This window comes from Stenella coeruleoalba (genome assembly GCF_951394435.1).
Source record: "Stenella coeruleoalba genome assembly, chromosome: 3".
NCBI classification, from domain to species: domain Eukaryota; kingdom Metazoa; phylum Chordata; class Mammalia; order Artiodactyla; family Delphinidae; genus Stenella; species Stenella coeruleoalba.
This window is the reverse complement of record NC_137148.1, coordinates 121,747,576-121,770,582: the sequence shown is the minus strand read 5'-3', so window position 1 is coordinate 121,770,582 and position 23,007 is coordinate 121,747,576. Positions and strand designations below refer to the sequence as shown.

Below are 23,007 nucleotides of genomic sequence, written 5' to 3'. Positions count from 1 at the left end.
AAAGAAGACCAGGCACCAAGGGTTCTTGGTGATGATGTCTGAGCTGCTAAATCAACAAACTTCACTGAAAGTCACGCTGAGTGGGTTGCTTAAGCCATTTGAGCTGAGTTTAAAATCATTTGCATTAAAAAATTCCTAACAAATATAAGTAGTGCCACCAATTGTCTGCTCTTAATAGATGATGTTTGCTTGGTTATTTGGCATTTTCCAAAGGCTGAACACACTTGTTACTTGATGGCCAGTGGGTGCTACACACACCAGTAAAGGAACGGCAAATCTAGTTCCCAGTTTGTTCCCAGCTTCCTGTTTGCATGGCTAGTGTACATTTATCAGGGTTGAGAGATGAATGATTGCTTTATTTGACAGTATTTCCTGTGGTCTACCTTTATGAATTTTTCTAGTGAATGTAGAACTTAAGCCCAAGTGGTATCTTTTCTGCCTTTGGGCTGATGAAGTTTCACTAGGGGTGCTCTGGAATCTCAGGAGTGTCATGATGAATCTACATCACTGAGACAATTCCTTCCCCTATGGAAGTACACGGCTTAGAAGGATGTGTGTGGCTCAGTTCTGGCCAAGAGGCAGAATGGAAGTCTGCTGGGGATGAGATTGCTTTAGGGAAAGGTTCCTTAGCTCATTGAAGAACAGAGGACATTAATGTTATTGAATTGTTTTCCCTTTTGGCTTCTTATTTGGTGAGATTGTTATCTCACAGTTCTAAATGTCTTATTATGTGAGTCTGGTTGTTAGGGTTTTTTTTTTTCCCCCTCTTTTTCTTTCTTAATTAATGTTATAGAATGTGTCCTGATGCATTCTGCCAGGACCACATGAAGTAAGGGAGTGTTGATTCTCCCAGGGAGGGATGCTGAGGGCTAGCCCCATCTCCTGCAAAATAAATAAATAAAATAATAAAAAAGGAAGGGAAGGAAGGACGGATAGAGGGAGAACGGATATAACTTTCTCTTTGAAAATTTTCTAGCCCAATTATGAGATATATGGTTGTTTCCCTGAATTTTCTATAATCCTGATGCCATTCCTCATACTCCTCCAAGTTTACTTCTTCAGGTTTTATCATGTCAGTTTTGGCTCGAGCAACTTTCATTATGTTGTGACCGCTTTCATCAAAACTCAAATTTCTATCTCCAAATTGTTCTAGCAATGCTTTCTCAGTGATTTTCTTTGGAGCCTGATTCTGGATAAAGTAGACTACTACATGATGTAAAGGATAGTCTGTTTCTGGTGGGGTGTCTTCTTGGGCCAGTTTAACCAATCTTGAATATTCCAACTTAATTGCCGACTGTAAAACTGTTTCAGGACTTTTATCTTCATGCTCATGTGATGCCTTGGTAATTATTCGAATAGTTTCTTCTTTCAAGTGCTTTGAGAAATCACTTCTTGATGGCCGCTCTAGATATTCTGCTTCTCCTGCTTGTGCTGTTGTCACAGAAGACTCTGACTCTCTCAATTTCTGAGATGCTGAAAGTTTTTCCTGCAAAGCTTTCTGGGCAAGCTGTGCATCCCATTCTTCCAGTTCTTTTTCAAATCGCTGGTTGTCTTCCTCAACAAAATCTCTTAAGTCTGGTGGTAGTGTTTCTATTCCAACAAGGGCCTGCCCAGTTTCTTTATTAAACTCCTCTTGTATTAAGAATTGGGGCTTATCATTTATGTACATTAAACAGTATGCACTGGCATTTCTGTAACCACCAAAAGAGTCCCTCACTAGCTCTTCCCATGATAATTTTGTTACAGCAATATCATTGTACTTCATCCACCTGTTTTCACGATGACCAAAAATGTATGCCCAGTAGCGCCCGGCATTAGCTTGGCCTTCATGAACTAAAACAGCATGTAAGCGATGAGGAACTCGTATCATAGATTTGTCAGAGTACATTAGTTCTATTGTGCGATGGATTCTAGATATGCTTTCCTGCAAATCTCTGGTGTCATTTTCTATTTCTGTCCTCCAGCGATGTCAACAGCTTTCTAGCACAGAGAGTTCCTCTTCTGTTATGTGCCTTGGTGCTGGATGCATGGGCAAATCTGGAGGTATCTGAGACTGAGTGAATGGTTTGTGTATTACTGATCTCGAGGAAAGGGCAGCTATTGATGCAAGTGATGTGCTTGGCAGTTCTAAAGAAGGAGCTCCCGGCTGGTCTGTTGTGCTTGGTAATGTCTGTGATGGTACAGAACCACTAGATGGGGAACTAGCATCAATATCATCAACAGGAGAAGTGCAAACAGGTTTACTTGAGGCAAATTCCAACGCATACATCCACCAAGGGGAATCGTTTGGGACCCGAACCATAACTTAAATACCTTTCAAGTCTCTGTTGTAATACTGTGAGGTAATCTTTTAGTCTCTTGATCTCTTCCCTCTTAATTCTTGTTATTTCTCTGTTTCTATGCATGTTATCTGTCCAGATATAAAACTTGAGGAAATTCCAATTTGTTGTGAATTTTTTCTGGTCTTCCCAATGCCTGATTAAATTCAAATCTTGACAATTCAAACATTAACACAGGTGGTAGTTCAGTAAACCAATGCTCTTGACCAGACTTCCCTGAATTTTCTGAATGTAAAGACTCAGTCTCTCCTTCAATCATGGCAGCTTCTAGGCACTCATGTAGGTCTTTGAATGCATTGACCTGAAGTGGGTACTGACCAAACATTTCAGTATTTTCAAATTTTTTACCTTCAAGCACTCCCACGGCTAGGAATCTTCCACAGAACAACTCTACCATGGGGTTCTTTGGCTCCCCTTCATCCGTCTCCTCTTCAGCTTTCATTTGGAAGGCATCTTCTAACCAATCTAATAATTTGTGTGTAAACTCACTCACGTCTTGCTGCTGGGAGGCATTTGATTTGAAAGCATCCTTAAGAATTTCAACTGCTCTTGATGGGTCAACATATTTCCTTTTAGTACCAACAAGAAGTGCAACTAGGTACCGAAGCTCACGCATAAAAGGCAAATTCCGATGCTCCTTTTGGTTTCGGGGTAAATCTTGAACATTTGATGGAGGCTTGTAATTCAGAACTAGTCTTCTAAATTCCAAAAGATTGAATAAGGACTGAATAACAGCACTAAACCAGCAAGTATTGCCAACATTCTTTAGTCCAACAGGAGCTTTGTCCTGCCTTTTTCTATCATAAGGGTTTCGAGAATCTCTCCAAACTTCAGTAGGTGTCCTCTTCAAACATGCTTTATTTTCTGCTATGCTGGCTTCAAGAACTCTGCTAATGGCTTGCTCCTCATCAGTTATTCCAGTCTCCCTGAATGCCCTGTTTGATTCTGCCGAACTCAAGGTAATTGCTCTCTTAAGATCATCTTTATCATCTCCAGTGAGATCAATCACATAAGTATCTGCTTGGCTTCCCACACTGATGTATCTATCATTGCCAGGTAGCGCTGTTTGGTAGTAAGTTGTCTCCTCCTGCTGAGGGGTCTTGGCATTCTTCGCAGTAAGGAAAGCCACTGCTAGTTCCAAGTTTCCGTTACTATCCTTCAAGGCTTGCTGTAATATCTGGGCATCATTAATCCCAGTAATTTCTCTCAGCTGGTTCAAAAACGTCTGCTGGTGCTTCTGCGCCGCGCTCTGCTGCAGCACTGCTCCACGGTCATGGCCCCCGCAGCGCCGGCGGCGACACCGGCGGCGGCGTCGGGCTCCTCGAGCCTCCGCCGGCACTGACTGCCACGCTCCGCCGAGCTCCAGGGAGCGGCGCGGACGACCGGTGAGGACAGCGTCCCCGCCAGCCAGGCGCGAAGGCGATGGTGGCGAGGCGCAGACAGCGAGAGCCACGGCGGCGGCCCCACGACTCCGCGCGGCCCACCTCAGCGCGGCTTGTCGGCCGCGGCCCGGGCCATGAGCGGGCGGCGGACGTTCGGCGCGGGAGGGCGCGAGCAAACCTGGACGCGTCACGCGCGCGCTCCTTCGCTGGCGGCTCGCGGGCCACTGCGGGGAAGGGAGAAGGGACAGAGGGAGCTGCCGAAATGGCGCTGTCCTCCTCCTCCCGCCGCGACCCCCTCCCCTCCCCTCCCCTCCCCTCCCCGCAACCGAAATTGAGTTATTTGTAGTGAGGTGGATGGGCCTAGAGTCTGTCATACAGAGTGAAGTAAGTCAGAAAGAGAAAAACAAATACCGTATGCTAACACATATATATGGAATCTAAGAAAAAAAAAAGTCATGAAGAACCTAGGGGTAAGACGGGAATAAAGACACAGACCTACTAGAGAATGGACTTGAGGATATGGGGAGGGAGAAGGGTAAGCTGTGACAAAGTGAGAGAGTGGCATGGACATATATACACTACCAAACGTAAAACAGATAGCTAGTGGGAAGCAGCGGCATAGCACAGGGAGATCAGCTCGGTGGTTTGTGACCACCTAGAGGGGTGGGATAGGTAGGGTGGGAGGGAGGGAGATGCAAGAGGGAAGAGATATGGGAACATATGTATAACTGATTCACTTTGTTATAAAGCAGAAACCATTGTAAAGCAATTATACTCCCATAAAGGTGTTTAAAAAAAAATGGAGACTTTCTTAAAAATCAGTAATGTTTTTCATGGTGCTAAGAACTTTTTCAGCTTCTGTTGAACTAAGCAATTATGTTAAAATTTTTCCTAGATTTTATAATGTTGCCAAAGATTTTTGTATGGTCAAATTCTGTCCCATCAACTAAGCCATGAAAATAATTTACTGGAATGTCATTTTTTTTTTAGACTTTATTTATTTTTGGCAGTGTCAGGTCTTAGTTGTGGCACACAGCGTCTTAGTTGAGGCACGTGGGATCCTTCGTTGCGGCATGTGGGCTCTTCGTTGTGGTGCGTGGGCTTCTTTCTAGTTGTGGCATGCAGGTTTTCTCTTCTCCAGTTGTGGTGTGCAGGCTCCAGGTCTCATGGGCTCTGTAGTTACGGTGCACGAGTTCCAGAGTGTGTGGGCTCTGTAGTTGTGGCGGCGTTCGGGCTTAGCTGCCGCCGTGGCATGTGGGATCTCAGTTCCCTGACCAGGGATCGAACCCTCATCCCCTGCATTGTAAGGCAGATTCTTCACTGGACCACCAGGGAAGTCCCTGGAATGTCATTTTTAATTAAGTTGAAACTATACTTCCGGTCAAATGAGAGGTGGTGAGTGTGAAGGTTAAGTACACACCAGCTGTCACTGACGTTTTAAATGGCCTCTTCATTCCTCAGTTTCCTTACCTGTGAAATGAGGAAAATCACAGTAATTATAAAAATTAAAATAAATTACTACAAAAAGTACTCTCCTCTTCTTTAGTGGCTCTTACTGTCTTCTGGCCTGACCATCTGCCATCCCCATCTTTCTCTGGTTCTCTCAGAGCCTGGCTCACGGTGGCTTCATTTTCCACAAGTGGCCACACAGAGATGATTCTAGGGAGTGCTGGACCAAGGTGGGCAGTCACAGCCTCTGTGGTCCAGATGGGCATGGAGGGCTTGCCCACGTGGGTATAAGGAATGCCACCAAAGGCATCCCCCACCCAACTTCTGCCGGATCAGAACACACTCTGGCAGGTGGAACAGATCCTGGCATATGGGAGCATAGTGAATTGGCTGCTCTTATATGTGGGTATCAGGATGGCCAGGGATTCCCAGGGCCTGGAGGAGTGCCTGGAGACAGTAGGGCTAGCCCTTGGGGATTACTTGGAGAATCTATGGTGGGGGGCAAGTACAGATATATTGGGCACATTGACTGTCTTGTGCATCAGCCAGTCATAAAGAATAGCAGCTGTGGGAACCTAGAGGTGGTGGATGTGCCAGTTACTAACACTTTTACTGCTGGGGATAGTGGGAAAGGGTTTCCTTGGAGAGCTCAAGGCAGTGCCTATTTATGAAAACTAAATAATATTTAATATTTTATAATGGCTACTGTCCTGCTTATGAAAGCCAGCAGAATATCAGTCAAACAGGCTATAGGAATGTAAGTTAATATTTTTAGAACACATGGTATTAGTAAAGTAAGACTCAGATACATCAGGTAAGTTGCCCGAGGTCACATAGCCAATGTGTGAAGGGTTTGGATACAGGTCTGTTGGTTCTGGAATCATTACAGGTCAATGTCTAAAGCAGAGGGAACATTGAGGACCAGAAACACCTCTGAGTTTCGGTGCCTGTTTGGAAATATCATGTAAATGGCTATTAGAGTTGCAAGGTCACATCACTCCACTCCAGCCATTTTCGTCGCCTGTCAAGTGGGAATGAAATGACCACAAAGAGATGTGTGGCTGTGTCTATCCATATCTATGTTTGCTCTAAAAGAAAAATGGTTTCCTGCCTGGGACTTACACTCAGCTACCTGAGCTTGATATTGCATTCCCAGGAAATGAGGGACCCCATCAGGACCAGGAAGCCAGGTGAAGGAGAGATTGCATGTCACAGAGCACCAGGGTCTCTTTCTGGAAGAATCTCCAGGACTCTGAAGAATGGACGGTGATGTTTTCTTTCCAGAAAAGAAACTTGTTATTGAGGGTGGGGTGAGTGGGGTGCCGGAGTGCTGGAGAGGGTGGGACTGAGCTTAGTTTAAATGACAGTATCTGACGTTTCTTCTCCCTGAATTTGGAAATCTTAAAGCAAGATCACATGGCTCTGAAATCAGTTTCTCCTTAGAACAGCACAGTGTCACATGAACTGAAATGGGAGCTAGGAGTGGCACAAAGGCTTCTGGGTTTCCTTAGTGTCGTGGAGCCCAGAAGAGATGCACGTGATGGGGCAGTGGAAAGCTCTGGCCTCTGAGCCAGCCTGAAGTTGATCCCCAGATTTGCCATTTACTGCTGGGAAGTGGATGAATCGGCAGTTCTCCCAGCCTCAGTTGGCCCCTTTGTAAGTTGGTGTGTGTGTGTATCGAAGGGTAATAATAATACTAATATTCAACTTTCATATGTTAAATATTATTTTCTGGTCCCACTTTCCTGCAATCCTTAGCATTTCAGTGTGTGACCGTTGTGGTAGGGGTAAGGGTACTCTTCCCACAAAATTCATTTGGCTTTGCCCTGCTCCTCCTCTGGGAGATGACACTTCCTCCAGGGAGCTTTCCAAGTCTTCCAGTGGCAGTGAGGTGGCCTATTATTCCCTTTCCTTTCCTAGAAGGCTATTCTTCATGCATTCTGCACAATTGTAATGATACAATTTTTTTTGTTATTTGTGTTTATTTGGGTTTTCTCTTCTCCAGTAGACTGCACACTGCAAGATACTAAGGACATATCTATTTTTTCCTCCTGTTTAAAGATGAGAAAATGTTTATCATTTCACTTAAAAACGGGTATGTCATACTGGAAGGCTACTGACACTTGAGAAGTAACTGTTCTGTTAAGCAGTAGCAATGCCTGGCATATAGTAGGTCCTCAGTAAAAAATTGTTGAATGAGTGAATACTTGAGATTTTGTGGATTGGAATTAAAATCTAAACTTTCTCTAGACTTATAATAGAGATTTATATAACGGAGCTTGCAAAGAAGCATGGATGCTATTTTTAGTTGATAATACCCAAGGTCTTGAATTTATATTTTTCATTGCCTTGCAAGCCATAACGTCTCTAAAATGATTTTTCATATTTGAGGGGCATCAGGATAATCACAGGTCTTATGTGAACTTCGAAGTAAGCAGGCTGAAAATTTTTAGTGATTTTATTTTGGAGTGTCAGATAACAGGCAGCTGAAATCGAAACAGCTTCAAATGTCACAAAATGTCTTCCTGTAATTCTCCTCAAGCATTCAATGCATTAAATCTCAAAGGCACAGTCTACGTATCCCAATTCACTGTAGATCTAAACTAAGCAGGCACAACCACACCCAAGGGATTTTCTTGTCTAAATGGACTGCAATTATTTCCCCTAAAACTTCAAATTAATTTTTTAAGTAAGATAATGGTTAAGAGCAGGGGTTGGGAAACTTTTCCTGTAAAGGACCATTATGACCATAAGATTTTACCCTTTGTAAAGTAGAACAGGAAGCATGACTCCTTGGATACTACCTCTTCCTTAGCACCCAGCCTAGGACCTGGCAAATTCTAAGTACTCAGCAACTCTGTGGAATGATGAAGTGAATATTTGTATTTTTTTGAATTTTATTTTTAAATTTTTATTGAAATACAGTTGATTTACAATATTGTGTTAGTTTCAGGTATACAGTAAAGTGATTCTGTTATACGTATATATGTAAATATGTATATTCACTTTTTACATTCTCTTCCATTATAGGTTATTACAAGGTATTGAGTATAGTTCCCTGTGCTATACAGTAGGTCCTTGTGTTTATCTATTTTATATATAGTAGTGTGTATCTGTTATAGTAGGGTGTATCCCAAATTCCTAATTTATCCCTCTCCCCTCCCCTTTGGTAACCATGTTTGTTTCTATATCTGTGAGTCTGTTTGTTTTGCCTATACATTCATTTGTATTATTTTTTAGATTCCACATATAAGCGGTATCATATGATATTTGTCTTTCTCTGTCTGGTTACTTCACTTAGAATGAAAATCTCTAGGTCATTCTATGTTGCTGCAAATGGCATTATTTCATTTTTTATGGCTGAGTAATATTCCATTGTACATATGTACCACATCTTCTTTATCGATTCATCTGTTGATGGACCCTTATATTTATCAAAAGACTTTTCGTCAGTTCTGGCATACATTGCCTGCTCAGTGAGGCTCAGTATGAACACTTTTAGAACCTGTAGCCCAACCTCCTTCCATCCCCTCTTCCTCTGCCCTCTGCTGAATCCCTGCCATGCTGCTTCATTTCTTTCAGACCCAATTATCATATTCTAGCATGCTGCATAATTTACTCATATATTTTGTTTTTTGTTTCCCCCCACAAGAATTTAAACTATAGGAGGGCAAGGATTTTTGTGTATTTTGTCCACATTGTAGGCACTTAAAATATTTGTTAAGTGAATAAATGAATGACATATCTGAATATCATATAGGGATGGTTGATCCCAGGAAAAAAAACATTCAAAACAAAGGAAAACAAAACCACCTTACTTTATATCATGAACTTCAAATTCTTTAACTACAATGAATTTGTACTTACTTGCAGGTAAAATCTGTAGCTGGATATTACATTTACTGTAATATACTTGCTTTTAAAAATGGTTTTATTAATAAAATATTTTAAGAGAAAAAGCATATAAAAGGTGATTGATTACAAGTTAACTTTTAATATTACAAAAATGCTGCAACTTTATCCTAGAAAAGTAAAAAAAAAAAACCAAAAAAGTAAAGAAAAAATCTAAAAATTACCCTTAATCCCATTGAGGTAATCATTGCTAGTATTTTGGAGCATTTTCTTCTAAGTATTTTTCCTGTGTGTAATAGTTTCATCTGTTGTATATAAAAACAGAAGCATACTGTAAATGTTAATAAGAGCCAATGTTTACATTGCACTTACTCTGAGGCACTGTTCTAAGTGCTTGATTTATATTTATTTACATTAATTTCACAACAACCTTACGATCTAAGGTTTCACAACAACCTTATGATCCTAATATTACCCAAATTGTACAGATGAGGAAACTGAGGGACTAAGAGGTTAACTTGATTGAAGTCATACAGCTACTGAGTAGTAGAACTGGGACTTGAGCCAAGGCAGTCTGGCTCCAGCATCCATGGTGTTAATCACTATTTTTGCTGCTCCGTATATTGCTTGTGGCTTGCTTTTTTTTTTTTCTCCTCTCTTATCACTATATCAAGAACATTTTCCCAACTGTTATATGTTCTCCTCCAATATAATTTGTAAAGGCTGTGCAGTATTTCAATACTTGGCTGCTCTAATTCTTCTATTTTTAAAAAATTGTTAGAAATTCTCCCTCCTTCCTCCTCTCCTCCCTTGTTTCCTCCCTTGTTTCCTCCCTTGTTTCCTTCCCTCTTCCCTTCTCCCCTTCCTTCCTTCCCTCCTTCCTTTCTCTTCCCCCTTCCGTCCTCTTCCTTCCCCTCCTCTCCCTTTTCCTCCCCTCCCCTCCCATCCCCTTCCCTTCTTGGCTACTATGAATAATTCTGCAATAAAGCAACTTGAAGGTAAATCTTTGCATAACGATATGATACCTTCCTAGGTTAAATTTCTCGAACTGATATATAAAGTTCAGCAAAATCATGAAATAAGGAAACTATGGGAACAATCTTGAAAAGCAGACAATTTTGTAGTTTTATACATTTGGAGTATTAGGCAGTTGCTTTATGAGTTTCTCTAAGTGAGGTTGACCTGTATTCCCTCTTATCAAATGGTTGCTTTAGCTGAAAATCCCCTTGGTAACCAACTATGTACAAGTAAAAATGTGTTCCTAAATGTGTTTACTTGTACAACTATGTACAAGTAAAATGTGCTCCATAAGGTCTCCTAAATGGAGACCTTATGACTGTGGCAAGAGTTATAAATGACAGTGGAAAATTGAGAATGAAAATTCAGGTAAAGACTGAGCAAGTAAAGTAAACCAAACCCATATACTTAACACTACAGGCAAATTGGAGTGTATTTGGAGCCAAAGTGGCACCAAACAAAAGATGTTGCTTTATGAAGACACAGACCTAATTAATCTCTGTCAAATTGCTTTTTAAATACTTGTCTTCTAGATAATTCAAACTCACTGTTGCAGGAATTAATCTATTTCTCCTTTGCCATTTGTAATTGTCAACCTGACACGCATTTACTTTTTTTTTTTGGTAGTATAAAGTGTTTATGGTGCAAAATTAACATCATTGGACAAAATGTCATCCTTTGGGTGAAAATACTGAACATTTTTACCTCTTGAGTTGTCAGCTCAAACGCTTATGATTGATGCATGGTGCTGTTCTGGGAGAAGGTCTCTAGCTCGTCAAGTGTTCCCTTTGCTAATAATCACAAATGCATGGCGTAGTTGCATCCAAGGCTTAGGGGTGTGTGTGTGTGTTTGTGTTTGTTTACATATAAGCTTGCAGAACTGGTTGGACAAAAATACATGTAAATGTCTTCTGCCCCATCAACTGGAACTCTCAAAAATATTCAGGTTCAGTCAATTAAAAATTTATTTACTAATCAATTAATTTAGCATTTATAGAGCATACTGTATGTCTGCACTGCTCTAAATTTTGCAATACAAAGATGAATGAAAACCTCAAGAAGTTCATTGTATCGTAGAAACATTTGCCAGGTAAATATTCCCAGGAAGACATTTATCATAATCTCTGTCCAACATCAGCTGTGCATGGCCCTGCACTAGCTACTGTGCACAGTTTCCACTTCATAGTAGGCATGTACTACATGTTTGTTGACTGAAATGTTGTTGGGTGGTTATAAAGATGAGAGCTAGTACTTTGTTTCAAGGAACTTCCAGTCTTCTTGACGAGATGAGCTATAAACATGTAAAGAACTCACTTACAATGCAAGATTTAAGTAATGGTTATATACAAAAGAGATTTGATAAGATTACTATAAACTACCCACCCTCCCCTCCAAGAAAAAGTTGAGCTTCATTAGTATACACAGAAATATTATTCAGGGTCCTGAAAATGAGTAGGAACACTGTATTCTACATTCTACTATATGTAAAGTATGGTGTACACATTTACTAATTAGTCTTTAAATAGGACATCGCTGAACTATAGTTAGATGAGGAGGGTTAAGCAAGGTAGAGAATGGTCTCTGCAATTATTTTCTTAGGATACATTTATAAGAGTATGATTACTGGGTCAAAGCTTTAGACCATATTACAATATGATTTCCAAAATAGCTATATCCTTTTTTTTTTTTTTTTTTTTTTGCTGCGGTACGCGGACCTCTCACTCCTGGGGCCTCTCCTGTTGCGGAGCACAGGCTCCAGACAGGCAGACTCAGCGGCCATGGCTCACGGGCCCAGCCACTCCTGCGGCATGTGGGATCTTCCCGCACCGGGGCACGAACCCGTGTCCCCTGCATCGGCAGGCAGACTGTCAACCACTGCGCCACCAGGGAAGCCCAGCTATATCCATTTATATGGTCATATGCATGAGTGTACTTGTTTCATCAGAACTGTGTTAGAGTTGGTTATTGTCATCTTTAAAGATTTTTTTGGGGGGGCAATTTTAATTGAGCTGAGATCATTCTCATTGAAGTTTGCGTTTCTTTGTTGACTAGTGAAGTTAATGATTTTCATTATGTTTAATAGAGGTATTTTCTATTGTGTGAAGTCATTTTCCTGCCAGTACTGTGATCCAAAAGGAGGGCAAGAAAAGGTTATTTTGCAAATAGAGAAAGAGTGGTGCTGCATCAGTATCTTTATGTACTATATTGTATGTTTTGTTGTTTTGTTTTTGTAGCAAGTGAAAGAAAACCTCACTCCAAATGGCTTAAACAGAGAAAGAAAATTGAGTGGTTTACCTAATTGAAGAATCCTGACCGTGGATTTGCTTTTAGTTGCAGCTCAGGGCTACATGGTATTACGAGGACCCATTTCTGTCTGTACTCTGCTTTTCGATGCAGGACTTCCAAATTCAAACAAGCTCTCCACTTGTGGTTGTTATGTAGCTGCAGCACATTCCAGAAGAAACTATGAACCTGGGGCAGGAAGAAGGGCTTTCTCCTTCCTGTTAATGTAACCCAGCAATGCTTCACCTTGCCCATACACTTGCTTCTAGTAGCAGCAGTTGGTTCCAGTTTGTTTTTCTAACACTCAGAACCTGCCTCATGGTGCCTTCTCAGACATCAGTACCTGCCAGCCAGCCTTTGTCTAAATTCCAGCTCTGTCAGGTCTTCTAACTTCTGAGAAATGAGCACCACCCAGGCAGTATCCTCTCCTCAGATTTGGGTGGAACTCTGCAGCACCCCTCCTCTAAGCTTTTATATTTTAGTAATACCAACCTCTTCTCTTTGCTTCTCTAGCCTTTGAAGTGGTCACTACTTCCTGAAGTTACTATTATGTTTACAATACCAGTGTCTCCTTTTGGTATTTTCAGTCTTCCAACATCTGGCAAATAATTCTCCATATTAAATTATCTTTCAAAATAACTGGTGGGGGCTCTGTTTCCTATCTAGACCCTGACTGAAGCAGCCCCCTTCTGTCTACGTATGTTGTCTCGCCATCATTTGAACTAAGCCCAAAGATCATCCTAATGGAAAGTTAATATTGGCTTCCCATTGCCCTTAGGATAAAGTCTAAACCCTCTTGCTCTCCCAGTGTTGCACCTAAATTCTAGGCACGTGGAATGTCCTTAAATTCTTCTGATGTGCTATGCCGTCACCTTCAGGCCATTGAATGTACAGTTCCTTCTGCTAAGGACTCTGGTAACTTCTACCCTTTTATCTGGGTAACTCACATATCCTTTAGATGCCAGCGGAGACGTCATTTCCACTGGGAAGCCTTTATTGATTTCTCCCCCTTTCCCATGGTAGCCTATACATTCCTTCAGATGGCATTCGTTTAATTGTTTGCCTTTTTTCCCCACTGGACTGCAGGCTCCTTGAAAGCAGTACCTGGAACTCAATAGGTAGCTTAATAAATATTTGACAAGGACTTCCTTAGAAAATCTCAATGCTTTCTTTTTACTTTTCTGGAGCAAGGACAAAAATCCAGCTACCATTACTGCTGATGCAAGTCATGCCCTAAATGATTACCGAAGGTTTCATCTCCCATCCAAAGGACAAGGCTAATGTTGTGAAAATTGCCAAAGTGGGACTTAAGGGCAACAAACAAGATGCCTTAAAGACCTGAGATGACTCTGAGGCTGCCATATGTCACTGCAGTGTTGGAGGTAGACCGGGATCGGCCATTGATTCACCGGGTTAAAAGCCTTCCTGTCACCCACAGCCGCTGAAGGCGTTGTGTCAGAGACAAGCGGCAGAAGAAAATGAAACCTTGTCAAGTTCTTACACAGATGATTTCAGGGTGCTAATGAGCGGCATCAGATCAGAGGAAATTGAATGTGCTTTGCTTTCCTGAGGCTGCACCATGCAATGAAAGAACAAAGACTTTGGAGTCAGAAGTTGGTTCAAGTCTTGGTTTTTGCCCCTAACTCCCGATAGAGTTAGGGACCTTGGTGAGATTCTTAGATTCTTAATCTGTAAAATGGGGCTGATAGCATCTACTTCATTTTATTTGAAGAGAGCTAAATGAGGTAGTAGATTTGAAGTGTCTAGCCCAGAGCTGAGACAGTATTGATAATTTGTGGAGAATGATTGGATTGGCAGGTCTGATCCCACTTATTCAATCATTTTTTCATCCATTCAAAAACCATCATTGTACACTGATGTGTACAAAATTGATGAATAATAAGAAAAAAAACATCATTGAACATCTCCTAAATGCTAGTGATCTACATGCAAATAAATTTTAAAAACGTTCTTTTCTTCATGGAGTTTCTACTGGGAGAGGAAAAATCTGAAACAGTAACACGTCAATAAATAAAAGAATAACAGTTTTGTCAGTTGATTTTATATTGTCCTTTATAGCATTTTTTTCTCCCACCTAATCCAGGATCCAGTCCAGGATCACACATTACGTTCAGTTGTCATCTCTCTTTAGTTGCCTTTACTTTAGAATACTTCCTCAGCCTTCCACTGACTCTCATGACATTGAAATTTTTGCAGAGTCCAGGCCAGTTGTTTTATGGAATACTCAATTTAGGTTTGTCTGATTGTTTTTATGACAATGTGCTTTTTAAGGCCATGCAGCCAGCAAATGACAGAGTTTAGACTGACCCTCTGTCATGTACACTTTCCTCTTAAAAGCTGCCAGGAAACTTGGAGGTCAGACCCTATAGTTCCACACCCAGAAGAACAGCCCTGTTAACACAGCCAGGTTGTTAAATAACAGCAGCACTGGAATGGTAATAGGCAGAGAGAACACCTCCTCCCAGGTAAACCTAGCTGTTTCCTTGGTTGTCATCTAGCATCTCCAGGGCTGAGTGACAATTAAAAAAATCTGTAGTTATTTTATTACTTTTCTTTTTGTCTTCATCTCTCAAGGTGACAATTTGTCCTGCTTTAATAGAGCAGCTGGGAAAAACATGAGGGAAATTAGACCAAATATGGGTAAAATGCCATAAGACCGTATCAGTTCTCTTATGATGTATTTTTCAAAACTGTAGGACGTTGAACAAACCGCACTAAAATTAAAAAAAAAACTTTTTTTTTATTTGGAAAATTCTTTTTAAAAGCTGAAGAGTTGCTGCACATAATCTATAATTTACCCAAATGTTGGGTATATTATGATATTGGCATATTAGGAGTTAGCTCACTAAATTTTCTCAAAGAAATGGGAGAGACAAAGGGGCAAGTAATTGGTGTTCCGAGCCCATGTTCTTCTTCCCATTCCTTGAACTGGAACTCAAGTACATTTTAAAATTGGTCCAGATGTTAAAAAAATTTTTTTCCAAACCAGCCCTAAATGAACTCTGCCTTTTCACAGCTTTCTCAATTCTAGATCAGCATTTCTTCTGCTCTTTCAAACGTGGGATTAGGAGGATGGCACTAGGTGGGGCTGGGGGAAGACCCTTACCCCACTTAGCTCTTGATGGTACAGGACATGGTGGGGGTGGGCCGTGAGGGGAAATATTTCACATCTTATGTGTCTTATTGGTGAGAAGTGATACAGATAGATGGTTTGTTTATTCATATTGTAAACATTCATTCAAAATTGCGTATTGCATACAGCATTGTAAGCCAGGCACTGTGTTAGGTAGTGGATTTAGCAGGTGAATTGCTCAGATATGGTTCCTACCCTCAGGGAACTTATAATTCTATGTGTGTGGGGTATGGGTGAAGCGCTTACGTAGGCTAAGCACAGGATGCTGCAGGGAGGCGCATAATCAGACATGGAAGGGAGGTAGAGCCGGTGGGTTTAAATGAGTAGTTTGCTCTGTAACAGACACTTTTCTTTTCCATTATGATTTATCACAGGATGTTGAATATAGTCCCATGTGCTATACAGTAGGACCTTGTTGTTTATCCATTCTGTATATATGTTTGCATCCGCTAACCCCAAACTCCCACTCCATCCCTTCCCCACTCTCCTCCTTCTTGGCAACCACAAGTCTGTTCTCTGTGTCTGTGAGTCTGTTTCTGTTTTGTAGATAAGTTCATTTGTGTCATATTTTAGATTCCACATATAAGTGGAAATATAACCATCATGTAATCACATATAACCATCATATGGTATTTGTCTCTCTCTTTCTGACTTTACTTAGTATGATAATCTCTAGTTGCATCCGTGTTGCTGCAAATGGCATTATTTCATTCTTTTTTATGGCTGAGTAATATTCCATAGTATATGTGTACCACATCTTTTTTATCCATTCGTCTGTCAATGGACAGAGGTGGGCGCATGTATCTTCTTGAATTAGAGTTTTTTTCTAGATATATGCCCAGTAGTGGCATTGCTGGATCATATGGTAGCTCTATTTTTAGTTTTTTAAGGAACATCCATACTGTTCTCCATAGTGGCTGTACCAATTTACATTCCCACCAGTAGTGTAGGATGGTTCCCTTTTCTCCACACCCTCTCCAGCATTTGTTATTTGTAGGCTTTTTTTTTAAATTGAATTATAGTTGATTTACAATATTGTGTTAATTTCTGCTGTACAGCAGTTTAATGATGGCCATTCTGACCAGTGTGAGGTGATACCTCATTGTAGTTTTGATTTGCATTTCTCTAGTGATTAGTGATGTTGAGCATCTTTTCATGTGCCTGTTGGCCATCTGTATGTCTTTTTTGGAGAAATATCTATTTAGGTCTTCTGCCCATTTTTTGATTAGGTTGGGTGTTTTTGTTTGTTTTTGTTACTGAGTTGTATGAACTGTCTGTATATTTTGGAAATTAAGCCCTTTTTGGTCGCATTGTTTGCAAATACTTTCTCCTAGTCCGTAGGTTGTCTTTTTGTCTTGTGTAACAAATAGTTTATCCTATGATAAAGAACAGAGCTATTGAGATTATGAGGAATAAATGAAGGCAAAAGTGAGAAACACTATGCTACACATGATGAGCATAGAATAAAGGCTGACCGAGGAGAAGAAGGAGAGGGAGAAGGAGCTGATGGAGAAGAAGGTGATGGGTATATTATATTAGGTTTTTTTTTTCTTCTTCTACAACTTTCTGTCTGACACAACACAGTAGGATAACAAAAGTGGTCATTTGGGTAAAGAAGAAAAGAATCTTTTTTGGTAGGATGACATGAAGGAGGTATGCCAAGAAGAATGTATCTTGACCTTGTGAAAGTTCTGACTGGTCAACCCTGGGCTAGAACCAAAGCTGGAGATGGGCCTGCTGAGGTCTCCTCTGTCTGGGATGTCTTAGCTCTTTGCATGGAATTTTTCCTCTCTCCACTTAAATGTCTTCCTCCTAGTCTTTGTTTTCAAATCTCAGTCTCCTGTGCCCTCCCTGCTCCTCCACCTGTCACTGTTTCCTCCTGCCTCTTCTCACAAAGTAGTTTCCAAAGGCTCTGGGCATTTGTCCAGTTTCAGGAAGAGGTGGGGTATAGGAGCTCACGCTGGTTGAAGGTTGCTTTGCCTCCTGAAATCTCACCTTTCAGAAACATTGGATCACTCTGCCTAAAAACCTGACTTACCCTGAGTAGAGGTAGTGTTAAAACACAGTGAATGATAATAATCATAACAGTAACAGTAACCCATTTGCATCAGTTCACTATGCTGGTGTTGTACAGTCAGCATCTATTCTGATTGGCCAGTGGTTAAGCAGCATCTTTTCTGATTGGTCAGCTCTCGTGCTAAACTGGTTGTTATGGGCTGAATTGTATACCCTCCAAATCATTTTTTTGAAGCCCTAATCCCTAGTACCCCAGAATGTGATTATATTTGGAGATAGGGCCTTTAAAGAGGTGATTAAGTTAAAGTGAGACACTGGAGTGGACTTTAATCCAATCCACCTGTTGTCCTTCTAGGAAGAGGAAATCTGGACACACAGAGACACATCAAGGATGTGCACACACAGAGGTGAGACCCTGTGAGGACACAGTGGGAAGGCAGCCATCTGCAAGCCAAGGGGAGAGGCCCCAAGAGAAACCAACTTTGTTGACACCTCCAGAGCTGTGAGAAAATATATTTCTTTTGTTTAAACCACCCAGTCTGTGGCATTGTATGCCAGCCCTAGGAAACTAATACACCAGTGTGATATATTTTGGACTATCATGTCTGATAATAACAAGAATCTTAGTAAGTGCTTACTAAATTCTAGAGGCAATGTGGATTACATCCTTACATCTTGAGATACTGTCCTGGTATTCTTATTCCCATTTTGCAAACAAGGGGACTGAAATTTGGAGGAGGAGATGGCTTGCCTGAAGTCAAAGTCACAGAGCTAGAAAGTGGCAGAATTGGGCCCAAATATAAATCTTTTGAACACCAGGGCCAGGGTTCTTAACCACTAAGCCATACTACCTAGAAATACTGGTATTCTCTGCCTGTTCCCCTTCCGCCAATGTAAATGATGCTGGTAGATGGCTCTCTGTTCTCTCCCTGGGAGCACTAGCTACACTTTGTAATCATAAATTTAATTCTATGATCATTTTTTTCAATTTCCACCTCTTGCACTAGTCCCAGAATGTAGCAGTATGCTTATAATCATAGAAGATGGGGTTGGTTTTGGAAGAGACGGCTTTCATTTTTCTGCCAGGTAGCAAGGCAGCCAGCCTTTTGCATACGGTGAAGTGATCAACCTCAGTGGGCACTGGCAAGTAACAGGAACTACTGCTGGGCTCTTTAATTTATACCTTAATGTTGCACCCATGTGGCCTCAGGAGTGGAGCGCGGCATGTAACCTTCACACGTGGCAAATACTAGCGTCTGCGCTCCTCACCGCTCCTGTCACGGAGAACGCTGCCTGGCCCCATGTTCTCGGACTTGTTTTTCCATTTTGTAATGCACTTCAAGGCCGGAAGCTGTGAGCCACCTGATGCGCCATTGGTGGCTTTTGTTTACTTTTCCTGACTTTCTACCCCGTTTAACACATCTGGGTGAAGTGGCAGCTGCTTATTTTGGGAATAATGGAGTCTGAAAAAAAACGGAGCCCGGTCTGTTATACCAGATTGTGGCTCCGCAGTGAACAAGATCCCAGCAGATACTTGTTTTAGGGGTCACACTGGTTAATCACCACTTCAGCCAATGTAATATTATGATGAGAGTCCTTGTTTTCCCAATGTGTTTCCTCATTAGAGGTGGAAACACTTTGTACATTTCCCCGCAACCCCAACTAATAGAAAAATTCTATATACTTACCAAGGGCTGAATTTCATAAAGATATTTTTTTTCTCTGTGTGGCTTTTTATTTTTAGTTTCTCTTCTCCATCCCTCTATTTTTTTTTTTTTTTACCATTTAATGCTTTCAGAGAGAATGAATAGTATTCTACATTTTTATATTCTAAACACCACTGCTGCATAATTCTCTTGAATCCTTTGTTGCTCTTTTTTTTAAAGTTATGGTTTTAAAAATAATCTAGAACTAATTTGTCTAATGAATATGCAATTATTGCAAGAGTCTTTTGAAGTTTTTGAAAACCTTCAGTCAGCATCTTTCTGGGACGTGGTGATGAATGTAGCATCAGGCACTTGGAAGCTGCTACTAACTTGGCACGAGCAGGTGTAATTTTTGCACATTTCAAAGCTGGGCACAATGCAGTCCTTTACTGTTTATTGATCATGTGTACTTATCTGGTGTGGTTGCTTTCTTCCTAGCCTATCTCCCTCTCCTGGAGGAATGGTTGTATCCTTGCTACTGGGGCACTTCTGGGGTTGAAATAAAAACCAGGTATACCAGTGATAATAGAATATGTGGGAGAGAAGGGGGCACAGTCTGGTTCTGCACTTCTCAGGCCAGTACCTACTAACAATAGCTCTCATTTGTAGTGTGTTTATCTCATACACGACATTTTACATATGTCTTAGTTTTCACTTAACCATAATCCAGAGAACAAGGGAATATGATTGCTCTTTTATAAGTAAGGAAAATAAGGCATGGATAAGTTGAGAAAATTTCCCAAGGTCACACAGGTAGTCAGTGGCAGAGCCTGTGTCCTTAAACATTTACCACCAAGCATGTTTTCGGTACCCGGCACTATGCTATGCACTTTGGCAAGTCTAGAAATGAGCTTGACCTGGATCCTACTCTCAGAGTGTTTATCTTTGGGTAGAAGAGTGAAGACAAACAACCATGATATGTAGCCAAGAAAATTCAGGAAACAGACAAGATAGAGGGCCATGTCATGAAGTGGAAGCAAAGGAAAGGGAGAAAAATTTTATCTCAGTAGAGGTAAGATTTATTCTCTGAGGGGGACTGATGCTCAGAAGTTTTTGCTCACAGCTCCGTTTCCTACCTACTTGCATGTTGTGTTTTTGGAAGTGACCCTTGGATAGAATTTTCAGTAATTGTTTTTGACCTGGGAAGCCAGCTTCCTCCTGTGTTCTTTTTTTCCAGTACCTGAATGAAGAAGCCAGCTGGGCTTTCTCCACTGCTGAAGCAGACAAAAGCATCCCAACCCCAACTGTGGGATTCATTAGACTCTGGTATCAAATTGCTGTGATCACCAGGGTGTGGAAGGCACAGTGCCTTCCCAGACCTAGTGGGGTGCAGGCTGTCACAGCCCCCCATAAAAGCACGCAGGGCCTGCTGTTGTGTGCTGGGATGTGACATCTCGTGATCTGTCACTTTTGTGTGGGATTGCTTTTGTTTGCTTAGGCAAATGGAACAAAGTGATTTCTCCCATACTTGGTCTGTGTTATACATTCTCCCCTTCTCCGGTCCCTTGTGAGTATCAATGCTCTGGTTACACGTAGTAGAAACACTCCAACTAGCTTAAACAAACAAAGGAGAATTTATTGTAAGAATCTCAGAATTTATTGTAGATCCAGGAGCCAGAAAAATCTTTAGGAGCCAAGGCAGTTGGTAATAATTCTCTCTTTCTTCTTGTGCCTCTGGTTGTTTCTTCATATTTGTTTTTTTTCTTTTTTCTTTCTCTCTCAACCAGTTGTCTTTTCTCGTGTGTTCATGCCAGGATAAGGCATTCCATATTCCCAAATGTCCGTCTTTGCTGTTTGAGCTACAAAAAGAAGCTCACACTGTGTCCCAATTCTATTGCTGAAAGAGACACGATGAATTATTCCAGGCTGGGTCCAATCAGCTGTGGTGGTGAAGAGTCATGTGACATGGACATGACTACAGGCCCCCATCCTGTCCCCAGTCCCAGTGGGTGGGGCGCATTTGGCAGAAAAAGAAATTGAGGGACAGGTCATCATATAGGTAATGCATTTGTACATAAGTAATTTGACATAATTTTATATTTTCTTGGAATCCACGCAGCAGGCTAACATAAGCCATAAGAGGTCAGTATCTGTTGAAGTTCATTACTTCTTTCTTTGGAACAAACGGGCTTCACTCGGGCTGTGTAAATACTAGAATTGACGAAGCTATCTATATAATTCAGGTAAAACCCTGTTGCTGAGGGAAAAAGAAGGTTGGGTTGTTCTGAATTAATTAGGTCTGTTAATGATACTCAAAGACACAAGATAATTGGGAACCTAAAACTACCTTCCTGTCGCATGCCTCTTCTGCAGAGAGTTCTCCTTGGTGTCCAAGGGTGAAAGTGATCTTTCCCTCTTTCAAATTTCCAAAGAAGAGCTTTGCACTTCTAGTCTATTTTACTTCCTTATGCTTGTTTGTGTGCTCTTATCTACAGATAGACTGCTGTTTGCTGAGGACAGTGTCTGTCTTATTTCCCTGTCTCTGACTGATGATAGTGCCTTATACATAGTAGATTTCTAAATCATATATGCTAAACATGTGAGTCATTTTCGTGACCCATAGTAAAACAGACCAACTAATTATTAGTTCAAAACTCTTTGAGTCAGAGATTCTTCAACTGGCCAATTAATTGATCAAATAAATATACTAGTACTGGCAATGTGCCAGCACTGTGTTTAGTGCTACTAGCTAAGCGGCTTTATAGTTTATTAGCCAAGACCTTAGGAGAGCTTAATCCGAGTCTCAATGTCCCCATCTGCAAACTGGGGGTGAGGAGTAGTGATATTACTTCTCTAGTGGGATGACTGTAAAAGGATTGGAAATTAGACACAGGAAACACCAAGCACAGAGTAACCTTTTTAATTTTTTGGTTTAATTTTAGTTATTACTTTATTTAGAATGAATTTTCATGCATGAATCTCAAGTGCAAAGAAGGTCACATTACTTTATTTCTTTGATTTATATTGCCTTCTCTGATCTCCCCATTTCCCTAGGAGAGAAATTCAGTTTCAGTGTTCTAGAGACCTCTAACCCTTCCGAGGGTGAGAAAAGTCTCCATAGATCTTAGCAGTCCTCTGTACTTGGGACGGGCTCTCTAGACCTCATTCTATTCTGCTGCCTCTTGATGAACTTGTTCATCTTCTTGGCCCCTGAAGGTAGGTGGGTCCACCTTTTTTCAGTTCATCGTGGGCTTGAAGATCTCTTGCTGTGATTCCTGAGACCACAACTTGTTATTTTCCGTATTTCCCTTGGGCTGAGGAACCTTCCACTTTCCTAATTTTAACTCCCTTGCCGCGACTCTCGCAACCATAAAAGCCTGAGACTAGGTGGGAAGGGGTCTTCTAGGAATCTGGCAACTTTGCTTTAGTTTCTGAAACATAACGTTGTTAGTTATCACTCACACTTGGTTACCTTCTTGATGTTTGGGAGTGGAATTGATATTTACACTTTCCATTTTCTTCTTCTTCTTTTTTTTTTTTTGGCTGCCCTGTGCAGCTTGCAGGATCTTAGTTTCCCAACCAGGGTTTGAACCCAGGGCCGTGGCAGTGAAAGTGCGAAATCCTGAACTGCCAGGGAATCCCTGCCTTCCATTTTCATACATCAACAGCAACCAAATATAAATGAGTGCCTCAGAAGATTACGGGTGCCATGCTTCCTCATCCTCAACATGCTCATACTGGTCTTCTTTCCATTCTTGAATACAGTGCTTTGCGCCAGGGCTCTGTGTTTGCATTTCCCTCTACTTGGAACGTATTCTACTTGGAACATTCCCTCTACCAGATCATAACTGGGTTCTTTTCATTGTTCA

General features: G+C 41.2%; 2 protein-coding genes across 14 annotated transcripts in view; one reads left to right on the top strand and one right to left on the bottom strand.

Moving 5' to 3' along the window:
* PRELID2 (PRELI domain containing 2) overlaps positions 1 to 23,007 on the top strand; it is a 764,348-nt gene that overhangs the window by 120,080 nt on the left and 621,261 nt on the right. For 11 of the 13 annotated variants that reach the window (XM_079916212.1, XM_079916216.1, XM_079916209.1 and 8 more), the window contains one exon: positions 17,848 to 17,994. The exons of the other annotated variants lie outside the window; for them this stretch is intronic. The gene's annotated coding sequence lies outside the window, so the exon portion shown is untranslated. The remainder of the gene's footprint in view (positions 1 to 17,847; positions 17,995 to 23,007) is intronic. 13 annotated transcript variants of the gene reach the window in all.
* The window catches only part of LOC307184074 (ubiquitin carboxyl-terminal hydrolase 25-like), a gene marked incomplete at both ends in the record, with an annotated part of 29,139 nt that continues 6,919 nt past the window's right edge, over positions 788 to 23,007 (bottom strand). Inside the window, 4 exon segments of the mRNA XM_079917320.1 lie at positions 788 to 1,969; positions 1,973 to 2,267; positions 2,269 to 2,408; positions 2,410 to 3,945. Of these exon segments, the coding sequence (XP_079773446.1) occupies positions 788 to 1,969; positions 1,973 to 2,267; positions 2,269 to 2,408; positions 2,410 to 3,945 (3,153 nt within the window).